This window comes from Nicotiana attenuata, chromosome 3, assembly GCF_001879085.1.
Source record: "Nicotiana attenuata strain UT chromosome 3, NIATTr2, whole genome shotgun sequence".
Lineage (NCBI taxonomy): Eukaryota > Viridiplantae > Streptophyta > Magnoliopsida > Solanales > Solanaceae > Nicotiana > Nicotiana attenuata.
Window position 1 is genome coordinate 67,956,758 of NC_031991.1, and position 13,008 is coordinate 67,969,765.

At 34.4% G+C, this 13,008-nt stretch overlaps 2 protein-coding genes across 2 annotated transcripts; one reads left to right on the plus strand and one right to left on the minus strand.

The window, feature by feature from the left end:
* LOC109224007 (lysM domain receptor-like kinase 3) lies at positions 1-5,569 on the plus strand. Its single transcript, XM_019388538.1, has 11 exons — positions 1-733; positions 1,522-1,599; positions 2,525-2,824; positions 3,056-3,201; positions 3,293-3,382; positions 3,498-3,603; positions 3,687-3,838; positions 3,924-4,021; positions 4,107-4,254; positions 4,748-4,855; positions 5,105-5,569. The coding sequence occupies exons 1-11, from the start codon at positions 112-114 to the stop codon at positions 5,267-5,269; spliced, it is 2,013 nt and encodes a 670-aa protein (XP_019244083.1). The 5' UTR covers positions 1-111; the 3' UTR covers positions 5,270-5,569.
* Positions 6,153-9,650, minus strand: LOC109224009 (clavaminate synthase-like protein At3g21360). The gene is made up of 3 exons (XM_019388542.1): positions 9,238-9,650; positions 8,362-8,615; positions 6,153-6,693 (listed from the first exon to the last, which is right to left on the minus strand). The coding sequence occupies exons 1-3, from the start codon at positions 9,592-9,594 to the stop codon at positions 6,333-6,335; spliced, it is 972 nt and encodes a 323-aa protein (XP_019244087.1). The 5' UTR covers positions 9,595-9,650; the 3' UTR covers positions 6,153-6,332.

Below are 13,008 nucleotides of genomic sequence, written 5' to 3' on the forward strand. Positions count from 1 at the left end.
CCAAACAAAATGCTCTGTTCTTGCTCTTAAGATTCAACTCTCTAAAATTCTTTTTTCATGTTTCTCTTTAAGTTTTGCATCAGTTGCTGCTGACCCCATTTTATTAAATCTATGAAAGATTCAATCTTTAACACAATGGATCATATTCAACCAACTTTTCTTGCAATTCTTTGTATGTTCACCATTTTTCAAACAATCCCTCTTTGTTCATCAGCTCCACTAAACTGTACGGACACTGGTCGTTTGTGCACTTCTTTCTTGGCTTTTAAGCCCGGCCCAGAAGAGACCCTGCCAGTTATTCAAAGCATGTTTGATGTGTTACCTAATGATATAACTATTGAAGGCAATGGTAAAGGTTATGTTTTTATAAGAAAGAACTGTACTTGTGCTTCTGGGATTAACAAGTACTTGACGAACTCCACATTTACTGTTAGAAAAAACAATGGATCTGTGTATAATATTGTTCTTGATGCCTATAATGGGTTGGCTTATTTTCCCTCGAATTTTACAAGGGAGGCAAAGAAAGGGGCAGTCGTTTCATTGAAGTTAATGTGTGGATGCTCAAGTGGGTTGTGGAATTATCTTATGAGTTATGTGATGAGAGATGGGGATACTGTACAGTCTTTGTCAAGTAGGTTTGGGGTTAGTATGGATAATATTGAGACTGTTAATGGAATTGCTAATCCTGATAATTTCACTGTGGGCTCTTTATACTATGTGCCATTGAATTCAGGTATGAGTTTCCTTTCCCTCTTGTGACTTCTTTTTGTCTTTGATGATTTAGGACTTGGTTTGATTTATCTAATTGTGCTAGTTGTGGTAAAATGGGTAAATTTGAATTTTGAACTGTTGTTCTTTTTTTTGGTTGGGCGTGGGTAGGGGGAGGGGTGAATCTTTGTGCTAGAGAGATGTAAAGTCCTCTCATTTGTTAGAATTGTGAGAAGATCATGGACTGTCTAATACTCAAGTCAAATTGTGAACACGAGAACGATGTTCAAGAACCTAAAGAGCTTTAGACTTTTTGCATTTAGCAGAAAGTTGATTAAAGTGGATATAATGGGAATTAGCTTGGCATTCCATGGGACATGGCGAAAATCAGTTGCCTCTGATTAGTTAGAGAGGTTGAGTTGAATGTATTAAGGGAAATGTGTATCTTGACGGGTATCATGCCTTATAGCATAGATCTATAATATATCAGTCTCAACAATGTATCCACTTGTTTAGCACAATAATCATATCACATGACCCGTAAGTGTGAGGACGACGTTGTCTGAAGATGCTCATATAGGTACAGAGAAGTGAGAGGATGCTACTGCTGACAGATTATAGTCTCAATTTTACGACTTCGCTACTTATCTATAAGCCCAATTTATTCTTGATTGTGAAAGTCTTTGCAAGACACTTCTATGCAACTTTGCGAGGCTCAATAACTATCTTGTATTTACTCATCGTCAATAGCTTTTCCTAATAAGTCTCTTTTGGCTAAAATTGCTATACTTCAACAACTGTTTATCTGTCCAGTTCCTGGTGATCCATATCCTGTGGCAAATCACACTGTTCCTGCTCCTGTTCCAGCACCTGCTGCTGCTGATATTTCAGGTATTATCAATTCCTCATAGCTTACGAGTACTCCTACTTTTCTATTTGGTTGATACGTGTTTTTCCATCTTAGTATCACTCAAGATACACCATATTCATTTGTAGATTTAAACACAAACCAAATGATTTTAACTTTGTAGTAGTCATGGCATGTCAAGTTTTTGTGCCCTTCTTTCTCTTGGTTCTTGTGAGGCAGTGTCTTGCGTAAATCTGTCACTGGAACAAGTGATCTATCCAAGAATTTGATTATCATTCTGCAAGCTATTCTCTGGTAATGCAATGAAAAATCCAAACTTTTATTTGACTCTAAGGTTTTGTATTAGCAGTCGACTGAATTTAGCTTTATTCTATCACTGATTAAAAAAAAACATTTGCTTTATTCTATCACTGATTAAAAAAAACATTTGCTTTATTCTATCACCAGCTGTTGGCTGCTTGAAATCTTATTTGTCCTTCAGCATGATGTATATGCCTAGTTATGTGGTAAATGTCAAGCTCATATATTCCTTTTATGAGAAAAAATAATTTATTAAAAGAAAATGAACAACATAAAGGAGGAGGACAAGGTTTTCTCATAATTAATAGGTGTTACCTCAACCATTTGTCAAATGTGTTCACTGTATCCATTGTATTTTTTCTGGCTTCTTGACACTTTGGATTCATAAAACAAATCATAGTAAACATTTCCCTGCCAGTCATTTGAATTCATCTGTGCAGTAACCTTGTAATTCAAATAATTTGATTTTCCTTTCTATGTTGGTTTGCTAAATTCTTTTCATGCTACAATTTTTCTTCAAAATAGAAAGATCCTCAAAAGTATTTCCGGACTCCATATCTTGGTGGATTTTCCCACAAGAGATGCATTTTAGATGGCTACCTTTCTGTTGCAGTATATAATCCCCAAAAGCTCATTTTTTTTCTGCAGAAATTAAGGAGAATCATAAGAGTCATGCTCTTTACTGGTGGATAATTGGGGGCTTGGGTGTTGGTCTTCTTCTCCTAATTGCTGTCATTCTTGCTTTTGTTTCCTGGAGGTCGTCAAGTTGTTTTTCCAGAAGTGAGAGAAGTCGCACAGCAGGTTCAAACGAGAAGATTTCTCATAAGTTCCAGGTTCTTCGAAATACAAGTTTCTGTTGTGCATCAGGAAGGTACATCTGTGGTGATTCAGGTGACCGGAAAGAACCTAATGGAGAATCTAGTGACCAACAGATGAATATTCCAAAAGGTAGGAACATAGAGATGCATGCTCTTGCAGTCTTTCTATGCCTGTAAAATTCCTTCAAATTTTTATGCAAGAGACCCAAGTCATTTGCTTCTTACATATATTAGTATGTGCGAGCTAGTGTTCTAAAAGCCATCAAAACAAGATCATAAAGAGGGAAAGGTGTGTGTATTATGGTTTCACTATCATGCAGGACTTTTTGATATAATACTTTACTGTTTCGGCATCCTGCAGTTATAGGGACTGATGTCTTTGACATGGAAAAACCTCTTGTTTTCATCTATGAAGAAATTCTGTCTTCTACTGATGGATTCTCTGACTCCAATCTTCTTGGTCATGGAACCTATGGCTCTGTCTATTACGCCATTCTCCGCAACCAGGTTAATTTTTCTCTACTTCACCTATCTTGATGCATTTCCTTTGAGCATGGCCTATCAACTTGCTTATCACTTTGAAACATTAACCTTTCAGGAAGTTGCAATCAAAAGAATGACAGCCACTAAAACAAGAGAATTTACTGCTGAGATGAAAGTTCTCTGTAAAGTTCATCATTTGAATTTGGTAATGAATACTGAATTTCACTGCAGCACCCTGACTTTTTTTTATTTTCGGAGCTTGATGGTAGTGCTTCATCAATTCAAAATTTTGACTCCTGTCTTGGTATTATTTTGTCAAGGTAGAATTGATCGGTTATGCCGTCAGTAATGATGAACTATTCCTCGTTTATGAATATGCCCAGAAGGGTTCTCTTAAAAGCCACTTGCATGATCCTCAGAACAAAGGTACTTATTGTCAAGATAACCGTTTAGCTCAGAATTTATTTTGGTGAATAAGCTAGATGATTGGACCTCTTATTTTTTAATAGGCCATACACTGCTCTCTTGGATCATGAGAGTCCAAATTGCACTTGATGCTGCTAGAGGTCTGGAATACATTCATGAGCACACCAAGCCGCATTATGTGCATCGAGATATAAAGACAAGCAACATCCTTCTTGACGATTCTTTTAGAGCAAAGGTTTGTTGTGGTGCCGGGGTTTAGTCTTTTGTGGTTGTCAATTTCGAACCCAAAAAACATCTCATTGCCTTTGATTTGCAAACAGATTTCAGATTTTGGTTTGTCAAAACTTATGGGGATAACAAATGATGGAGAAGCCTCTGCAACACGAGTTGTTGGAACCTATGGCTATGTAGCTCCAGAGTAAGCAACATAACCAACAATAAGCAATTATACAAATTTGAAACTTGCTTCTCCCTTATTTTGTTTGTTTCTCTTGCTGTTGCAGGTATTTGAGGGACGGCTTGGCAACTACAAAGACTGATGTGTATGCATTTGGTGTTGTTCTTTTTGAGATGCTGACAGGGAAAGAAGCCGTCACCCGGACTGAAGGCAATGTCATGAAAACTGCAGAAAGACGTTCGTTAGTGTCCCTTGTAAGTCTAATTGCTCAGTAACTGTTCAAAATGGAAGACCTTCTTCCTTATGGATTCTATTCCCAATATTGCCACTTCCATTCTGTATGGGAGAACTGGTTGTCTGGTAAAAATGGTGAAAGACATCGAATTTATCATACAAAATGAGTAAGATCACATTTATGAAGGCTCTGGAAAAATGTCTCGACATTATCACACACAGTCAGTATATGACTAGATGTCACCTGTCTGTCATCTTTATCAAATTGGGAAGTTTACTATTCTCTGGTCTCGGATCTGTTCATCTACTCCGTAAATGCTTTACTTTAAAAAATTTCAGAAATGCACGAACTCGTTCTCTATTGTTATGTACATAGCTACATTATTGTACTGTGTCTATGTACACTACGTTATTGTACTTTATTGTGTATTCGTAAATACATATATTACACGCACATTTTATATGCACGCTAGAAATCAATAATTGGCAGCAACTAATGCTGCATAATTGCAGATGATGGCAGCTCTGAGGAACTCACCAGACTCCACTAGTATGACCAGCTTAAAGGACCAGCTCGATCCCAGTTTGATGGACTTATACCCTTCTGACTGTGTTTTCAAGGTAAATTGCAACTTTTACAATTATGTTTGTCAAACTTGTAGCAGTTCAATTTGTACCTCATCTACATTGAAACGGAATAATAAACAGTAGTTTAAGATGGGAATAAAATTTGCCCTGTTATTGTCTTAGGTTTTTTTTTTGGGGGGTAGTTATTATGATAGGGACATCAGTGACTGAATTTCTAATGAGATTTCAGAGCTTGTTTCATTGTGTTCATTTCGCGACTTATTCCATTATTCATTTCACTAGGTGGCTATGCTGGCTAAGCAATGTGCGGATGATGATCCAATATTGAGACCAGACATGAAGCAAGTGGTGATTACACTTTCTCAAATACTCTTATCTTCTGTGGAGTGGGAAGCAACTCTTGCTGGGAACAGTCAAGTATTTAGTGGCATTGTGCAGGGAAGATAAGCCCTGAGATTGGTCACAGAATATCAAATGAAGCACTTTCCTCACTTTTGTGTACATAATAGTCTTGTTATTTGAAGTCAATCTTCTCCATTTTACCCATTCTGGTCACTGCTGTTATATCATTCTTTACAAAGTAACCTTTTGTTTTTATCTGTCTAGTGCACTGAGTAATTTCTCATATAGTGGATGTATTTTGTGATAATTAACGGGAGTTTAAGCTGCAGTTTTGTATTTAATATGTTGTACAAGATCTCAAGTATTATTCAAAATCGTTGAAGTTACATTACATTCTTTTGCCAACGGTTTGTCTATTTACAATTGTATTTTCTTCTTTTTTTATGATCGTGTTAAAAGCTATTGGATTGGTTCATATGATGTTTGGATAACATATTACAACAACAACACAACATACCCAATATTATCTCACACCGTGGGATAAAAATAAGATAGTAAGGTGATCAACAATGAAAGAAAACAACAGAAACCTACTACCAACAGAAAGTGAGACTGCGTGCCAATACTACTGTTATGAACACTCTAGACTACCTACTCTACTACCCTAATCCTCGACCTCCATACCTTCCTATCAAGGGTCAAGTCCTCGGTCAGCTAAAGCTGCGCCTGTCTTGCCTAATCACCTCTCCCCACCTCTTCTTTGGCCTACCTCTACCTCTCCGTAGGCCCTCCAATGTCAACGTCTCACACCTCCTCACCCGGGCATCTGTACTCCTCACATGACCAAACCATCTAATGTTGGCTCACATACTAATAAGCTGCAAAACAATCAAGAGGAACTCTAGAGAACTGTCTTCAAGATTGTCATCTATAATAGGAATTGCGATGCCACGACTAGAGGACTACTAGATAATAAATCTAGAACAGATTGAGTCAAACTGACAAAAATTCTTACGAAGGAAAGTATAAAAGTTCACCATAACATGTTAATATCAGAGACAGAAAATACAAAGTTCTTCAAATATAGCCATATGAAGGACGAAATAAAAGAAAGACTATAACAAACTTCAGACGGGGAATTTAATCCCTATATCATATTGGTTTGCTTTTACTTGCAAAGTGAAGCTAATATGCGACGAGGTGGATTAAAAGGTTTCCTGGAGTGAAGAACAGCCAAATTATCAATCAGTAAGACGTCGCCTTTCTTCCATGGAACTGCAACACTTTCATCCTCAAGGATTCTTAAGCAATCATGTATAACTTCAGCAGGCAAAGGCTGACCATCTCCAAAAGTGACTGCTTTCACTGGATCATTTCTAGTATCTTTCCATCCGGTATATGCAGCTACCATGCTATTGAACCATATTTTCTGTTGCCTTACTTGGTTGAATTTGATGCCTGGTATAGGGCCCATTACGGTTTTAACTCCATCCTCTATCCATTCTAGCTTCATGCCCAACTTTGCAGCCCTGTTAATTAAAATGCGCGAGTCAATGAATCATTGTAAAATTTCATCAGGGCATTGGGTTTCGTAAACAACACTAGCAACCCATTAGCCCTTCATCATAGAGGAAAATTTTGTACAAACAACTAGAGTTGAACCAATGGTGGGCAAATTATACCCTCGCTGCTACATAAAGTATTCAGATCAAGAACAACGGTTATATGGGTGAATGGGTGGGGGAGAGATCACTACAACTTAAGAAAAACAAATTGGAGACCAACAAAAATAACAACCTTTATTTCTTAAGTGGATTTTTCTAAGGGAAAAGTATAATGCAGGATAACTTTTCAGTTTTCTTGTCTTAGAGCAAATTCATGAACAAATCAGCTCTTATAGTATAGTTACTTGCAAGCAGAGTATTTTGCTTTGGAAAAGAAACTACTGAGCTGAACTATCCTTTTCCTCTTCTCCAAAGCACAAGAATCAAATAAGCAAGGTGAAATATCGATGCTTTATTTAAGTTCTGGAAACAGTCTCGTCCGTCACAAATTTTTTGCCTTATCCATCTTTTTCTACCACTGCACACCAGAGTCTTATATCTCATGATTGTTTAAATGCTGCAGCACCTAAAGAGTCTTAAAGCTTCCACTTCTACAAAGCACTAGAATAAGATAAGCTAGTAAGCGAGGTACAATACGTATATTTTATTTTAGTTCTGGAAACAGTCCGTACCTCAAAAGGGGTTTTATTGAATAATGCTCATTTTTATAGTAAGCACCAATAAAGTTATTTTGTTTTTGAAAGCTAGTCAATTATAAAGTTGAAGATCCTCGATTAAAACAATCTTTCATTTTGTCTGTTCACTATTAAAGGTATATGGCTATACCTTTAATAGTAAAAAGACAGAATGATAGATTCCTTTAATCCAAGATCTTGAACTTTAATTGACTTAACTTTCCGAATAAATGTGTACTATAAAATGAGTTTTCTTCCTTGAAAACTCTTTTAGGTACGAGAATGTTGTTAGAACTAAAATAAAGCATTCATATTTTAACTCGCGTACTAGCTTACCTGATTCTAGTGTTTCAGAAAAAAGCTAATCAAAACTCTCTAGGTACTGCACCATTTGAACAACATAATCTAAGATTTAGGTGACTAAAGTGGTAGAAAGGTGGACAAAGGCAGGGCTATATTTCTGTGATGGACAAGACTGTTGCCAAAACAATAATAAAGCATTCATATTTTATCTCGTCGACTTGCTTATCTGATTCTACTGCACCATTTGAACAATGTAATTTCATGAAATCTGCTAGTCAGGCGATAGAAATAACATCAACCACTAGCTGGAAAAGTAAAGATGTCAATGTAGTTTCTTTCCCCTATTTGGCATACTGAATTCCAGTGCCATCTTTACCAGTTAACTTAACTCATTACTTAGCAGTTAGGGGAGTAAAAGGAAGAAGTTCAAAAGAACCCTTTTTCACCACTTTTCTGATATTTTATCTCTTCTTGCTTCCCCAATATGTAAGAGTAAGCTTTTGCATCATTACTGCTAGATTTAAAGTCAACAAAGAATATAGATAGTGCAAGCAAGGTATAAGTTGACTCATCTAGCTGCTAAAACAGTGAAAAGGAATGTGCTCCAGGCAACAGAGAGACAAGTCAAAAGAAGATATAGGAGCAAAGCACGAACCTTTCTTCAGCCACGCTTTTGTCTTTAGTTAGAAAGGTCGACTTCCAGCCTCGGCCAATCGGGGAAGAAGGATCATCATCTTCTCCTAATACTCTTATATAAATTAAGCCATGCTCTTCCAATCGCTCAACAAAATCAGGATACTTGCTTTTCATCTTCTCATATACAACATGACTGAGCACTATTGGAGTTTCTCCTCCACTTCCAGGTTCAATATCACAAAAGAAAAACAATTTTGATGGATACTCGGGAACCTACTCCAAGAAAATAAAAATTCCAAAGTTAATATCCAATACAATTAACTAAAGAATATCAAAGAATCTTGACTCTTGATCTTATAACATAGGGAAAAGGGTATTGATTTTCTTTGTATTAACAGTTGATAATAAGGGCTTTCTACTATTAGTACCTGTTTTTATCCAGTCTTGATCTAATAACCATCAATAAACCAATCAATTACACTTCAAATTCAAACTAATCTTTTCTATCCATTCTGCTCTATATGCTTTATAATTTTTCCATCTTTCCATTTTATATGACAGATCCTTTTTAGTCTATCCCAAAAGAATGACAACAACAACATACCCAGTGCTTTCGTCTGGGAGGGTGGGGTGTACGCAGACCTCACCCCTACCTTGTGTAAGGTAGAGAAAAACAATTTACTAACTTTAAACTTCTCATTATGAATCATAATTACAAAAATTTCTGTGACTTATTTTAAACTACAAGTTTCAAAAATCTTTTTTTCTTTCCTAAATTAGTTCCCAGTGAAACACTTTCACATAAAATAGGACGGAGGGAGTACTTACTACTCCTAACTTACAGGAATTTAGTAGGATAACAAAGGACAATATGTACAAGTGATAGATTTTGTACCTGAGCCATTTCATGATGAAAGGGAATTTTTTGATCAGGTGGGGACTCATTAGCGGTGAAGACACGACCAACAACGTTGGTACGAGGAGCAGCACCACCCACATACGGCAGTTCCTCGTAGCCAAAAGCCTCAACAACATCATTAAAATCTGATGCCGAGTTTACAGAAAATCCCCTGAAAAGAATAGCCCCAGATTGATTGAGTAGAGAACTAAGCCATGGTTTTTGCTCTTTGATTATTTGTGATAGTTGTGAGATAGTAGAGTTTGGGTTCGGAGATAAAACAGCAGGGAAAGGAACTCCATTGTAGTGCTTCTGTTGAGGTATTTGGACTTGGGTCAATAAATTTTCTGCCATCTTTTTCTTTGTGTCTATTTTCACAATTATTGAGTATTGGTTGAGTTATATATATGGAACCGTGCAGCGTCACGGCTGTGCAAATATTTATGTCAATTCCAAGTCGGGTGAAAGATTGTGTTTCTTATTTTATCACAAAATACGTCCATATTCATTGAAAGTGAATTATGGAAATCTTGAGTTTAATTTAGTTCTTGGAATATTCGGAAGTTATATTTACCTTTATAACTTCATTTAATACCCCCTCAGTTTCCTCTTACTAGTTACTCCCTCCGGTCCCAAATAAGTGATTTTTTTGCCTTTTTTTTGTGGTCCAAAATAAGTGATTTTTTCAGATTTCAAGAATGAATTAACTTTTTTTTTCCTACATTGTCCTTGGAGTAAATAGCGTTGGAATATGTGTTAGGAGTGTTTATGTGAGATAGTAAAGGTTAATATGGTCAATTCCATTGCTAATTAATGTTAAAAGGTAGATTTCTTAATCTATGTGAAAACATCCAAAAAATTACTTATTTTGGACCGGAGGGAGTAGTATATTATAAATAGTACTTCATCTGGTCCACATAAGTGATTATTTTACTTTTTATTTTGGTCTAAAATAAGTAATCACTTACATAATCAAGAAGAAATAAATTTAATTTTTTAAAATTTGCCCTTATTTATATATTCCAACGTGTCAAGGTAACAATTAGTTAAGATTAATTTAGTGAATAAATCTTTTTTTCTCTAGGAGTTTGTATTTCCTTGATTGGTATGCCAAATGTAAAATGGTCCTTATTGTGGACCGAAGGAAGTATTATTTATTTTACTTACTTACTTTATTAAATCAAGAGATTTGTTTGTTTTTCCTTATCATTAAGTACCCACACTTTCAAATCATTAGTTTGTTGATAAAAATTTTATTACCTTAATAATTTAGTAAAATAAACTCTTAATAAATGATTCTTAGGAGTTTTGCCAAGCTAATAGTTTTTAAAGCTACAACTACCTTCTAACCTTTTTTTACTAAAAACTTCGAATACTATTAATATCTGATTTGTAATGAATTGTAAAAGGTAGGTCCAACATTATTATAGTTCTCAGTTCTCACAACCTTTATTAATGTGATTTATGTCATGCTCACTAGTAACTTTATCTTTAAGGATTTATGTCTTGCGCGCTAATATTGTTACCTTTATGATAAGGATTTATGTCATGCATGTTAATAATGTACATGATCCTTATGTTAGCAGTGCAATTTAATTATCTATGACACATAATGACCCTATTTTACATACAATGTCAGATCTATTATGACGTATTATTTGTCATTATAAGTCAATTTAATTTTGACGATGTTAAATATTTACATTGTACAAAATTTAAATTCTTTATGGTAAACCATTTAGCTGGCCCTCGAGCAGGAGGTAAGTTGTCATTTGAATTTTATCGTATCAATTGGGTCAATTGCGTCTTCCTTGTAAATAGTTATCGTTTGGTTTTAAGAGATTCTTACTCTAACTGTCCAATGAGAATGATAAGAGAAAGATCATATGGTACGGGCCAAAATATATATTATTTCAGTGTTAGGCGGTGCAATAATGGTGTTACTCTCTATTTCTTTTCTTCTTCTTTTTTTTTTTCCTTTTCCTTCTTCTCATTTAGAAAAATAAAAATGGTGTGTTTCTCTGGTGTTTTTCCCATCGTAATCCCACCAGTATGGCAGTAGTATAGAGTAAATACTACTTTGTAACAATATTTCTTTTGTAAATATATGTAGTTTAACTACTATGCTGAGCTCGTTTGGATTAGCTTGAAAAAAAAGTAGTTTTTAAGCTTGGTGCTTAAAAGTTACTTTTTAAGTAGTGAAGCTGATTTTATAAATAAGCAGTTACGTGTTTGGATAGAAATGCTGAAACTGAAAATAAGCAGTTGATGTGTTTGGTAAAAAAGTGTTTTTGATATTTGCCAAACACCAAATCAAGCTAAAAAGTACCTTAAGATGGTTTGGTCAGCTTTTAAGCCAATCCAAACACCCTTCTGCAAAAAGGAAGAAGGAGAGTTACATATACTGCCTATCCGTTGTATTTTTATCGGACTTAAACCTGGAGGTGTTTACCGAACGGGCTGGACCAGGCTGGTCATACGAAAAAATAGCTCGTCCGGTTAGTGGGGTGTGCTGGTTGGTGGACTAGTATCCCAAGTTGTTAGTGTGCTGGGCAATTCCGGGTTCTAGTGGGCCCGTTCGGGTTCGAGCCTATCCGATTCGAACCGCCGGCCATATATATATATATATATATATATATATATATAATATATATATATATATATATATATATATATATATATATATATATTATATATTATATATATATATATATATGGTGTAATATATTTTCTTGTTCAATGTAATTGATAATTAAGTATTTGCAAACTTCTAAATATAAAACAAGTATTTTAAGATATAAAATTAAACTTTTAAACTTTTAAGTGTTAAATTTGAAATTTGAATTTTATATATATATATATATTATATATATATATATATATATATATATATATATATTATGTAATATATTTTCTTGTTCATGTAATTGATAATTAAGTATTTGCAAACTTCTAAATAATAAACAAGTATTTTAAGATATAAAATTAAACTTTAAACTTTTAAGTGTTAAATTTGAAATTTGAATTATAAATTTGAAAATTGAAATAAGTAAAAATTATTTAATAAGACCATATGTAAGGATCAAACTTCAAAGGTTTCATTTCATATTTTCAAACATAATAATACTTCAAATTAACTTGCAAAGGCTACAACAGTCAGACCTTTTACTTACTGTAGTAAATAATTTTCTTAATTTTTAAGTATAAAAATTTATTTTTGTATGAAGATTTTTTCATAAATAATTTTTATGTTGTTAGTGTATATGAATTAAAATTATTATATATATAGTATCTATTTATATAAAAAATAATATACTTCCTAAAATAGTTTCCAATTTCGAGCGACAGTAGTCCTACTCCCAAAAAGGTTCGGACTTTGGAAAAAAAGTACTCCCTCTATTTCATATTTAGATGACACACTTTTCTTATTATATCCATTCCAAAAAGAATGACACATTTCTACAATTGCAAATTATTCAACTTTAAAACTCTTCTTTTACCAATTTTACCCTTGATGAGAAGCTTCTATAATCACACAAATGTATGACCCATAAAGCTTTTCCCTCAAGCTTTTAAGACCACAAATTTTTAAAAGTTTTTTTTTTCTCTTAAACTACCTCATCTAAATTGAAACGAAGGAGTAGTAAAGCGTAAACCGCGAATAAATATGAATAATAATAATAGGAAAATTCTTTCTGCCACAACTCTTTTTTGCACAATAGCTGAGGTTATTAATGTAAAAATCACACTCAAATTAGGGGTTCTGCT

Bases quoted from the DNA above. Each gene is read 5' to 3' on its own strand.
- LOC109224007 (XM_019388538.1), top strand. From the start codon at position 112: ATGAAAGATTCAATCTTTAACACAATGGATCATATTCAACCAACTTTT. The intron at 1,600-2,524 runs GTATTATCAATT...TTTTTTCTGCAG, and splicing joins TGCTGCTGCTGATATTTCAG to AAATTAAGGAGAATCATAAG. The intron at 3,604-3,686 runs GTACTTATTGTC...ATTTTTTAATAG, and splicing joins GCATGATCCTCAGAACAAAG to GCCATACACTGCTCTCTTGG.
- LOC109224009 (XM_019388542.1), bottom strand. From the start codon at position 9,594: ATGGCAGAAAATTTATTGACCCAAGTCCAAATACCTCAACAGAAGCAC. The intron at 8,616-9,237 runs GTACAAAATCTA...TTCTTGGAGTAG, and splicing joins TTCATCATGAAATGGCTCAG to GTTCCCGAGTATCCATCAAA. The intron at 6,694-8,361 runs GTTCGTGCTTTG...TTTAATTAACAG, and splicing joins AAAAGCGTGGCTGAAGAAAG to GGCTGCAAAGTTGGGCATGA.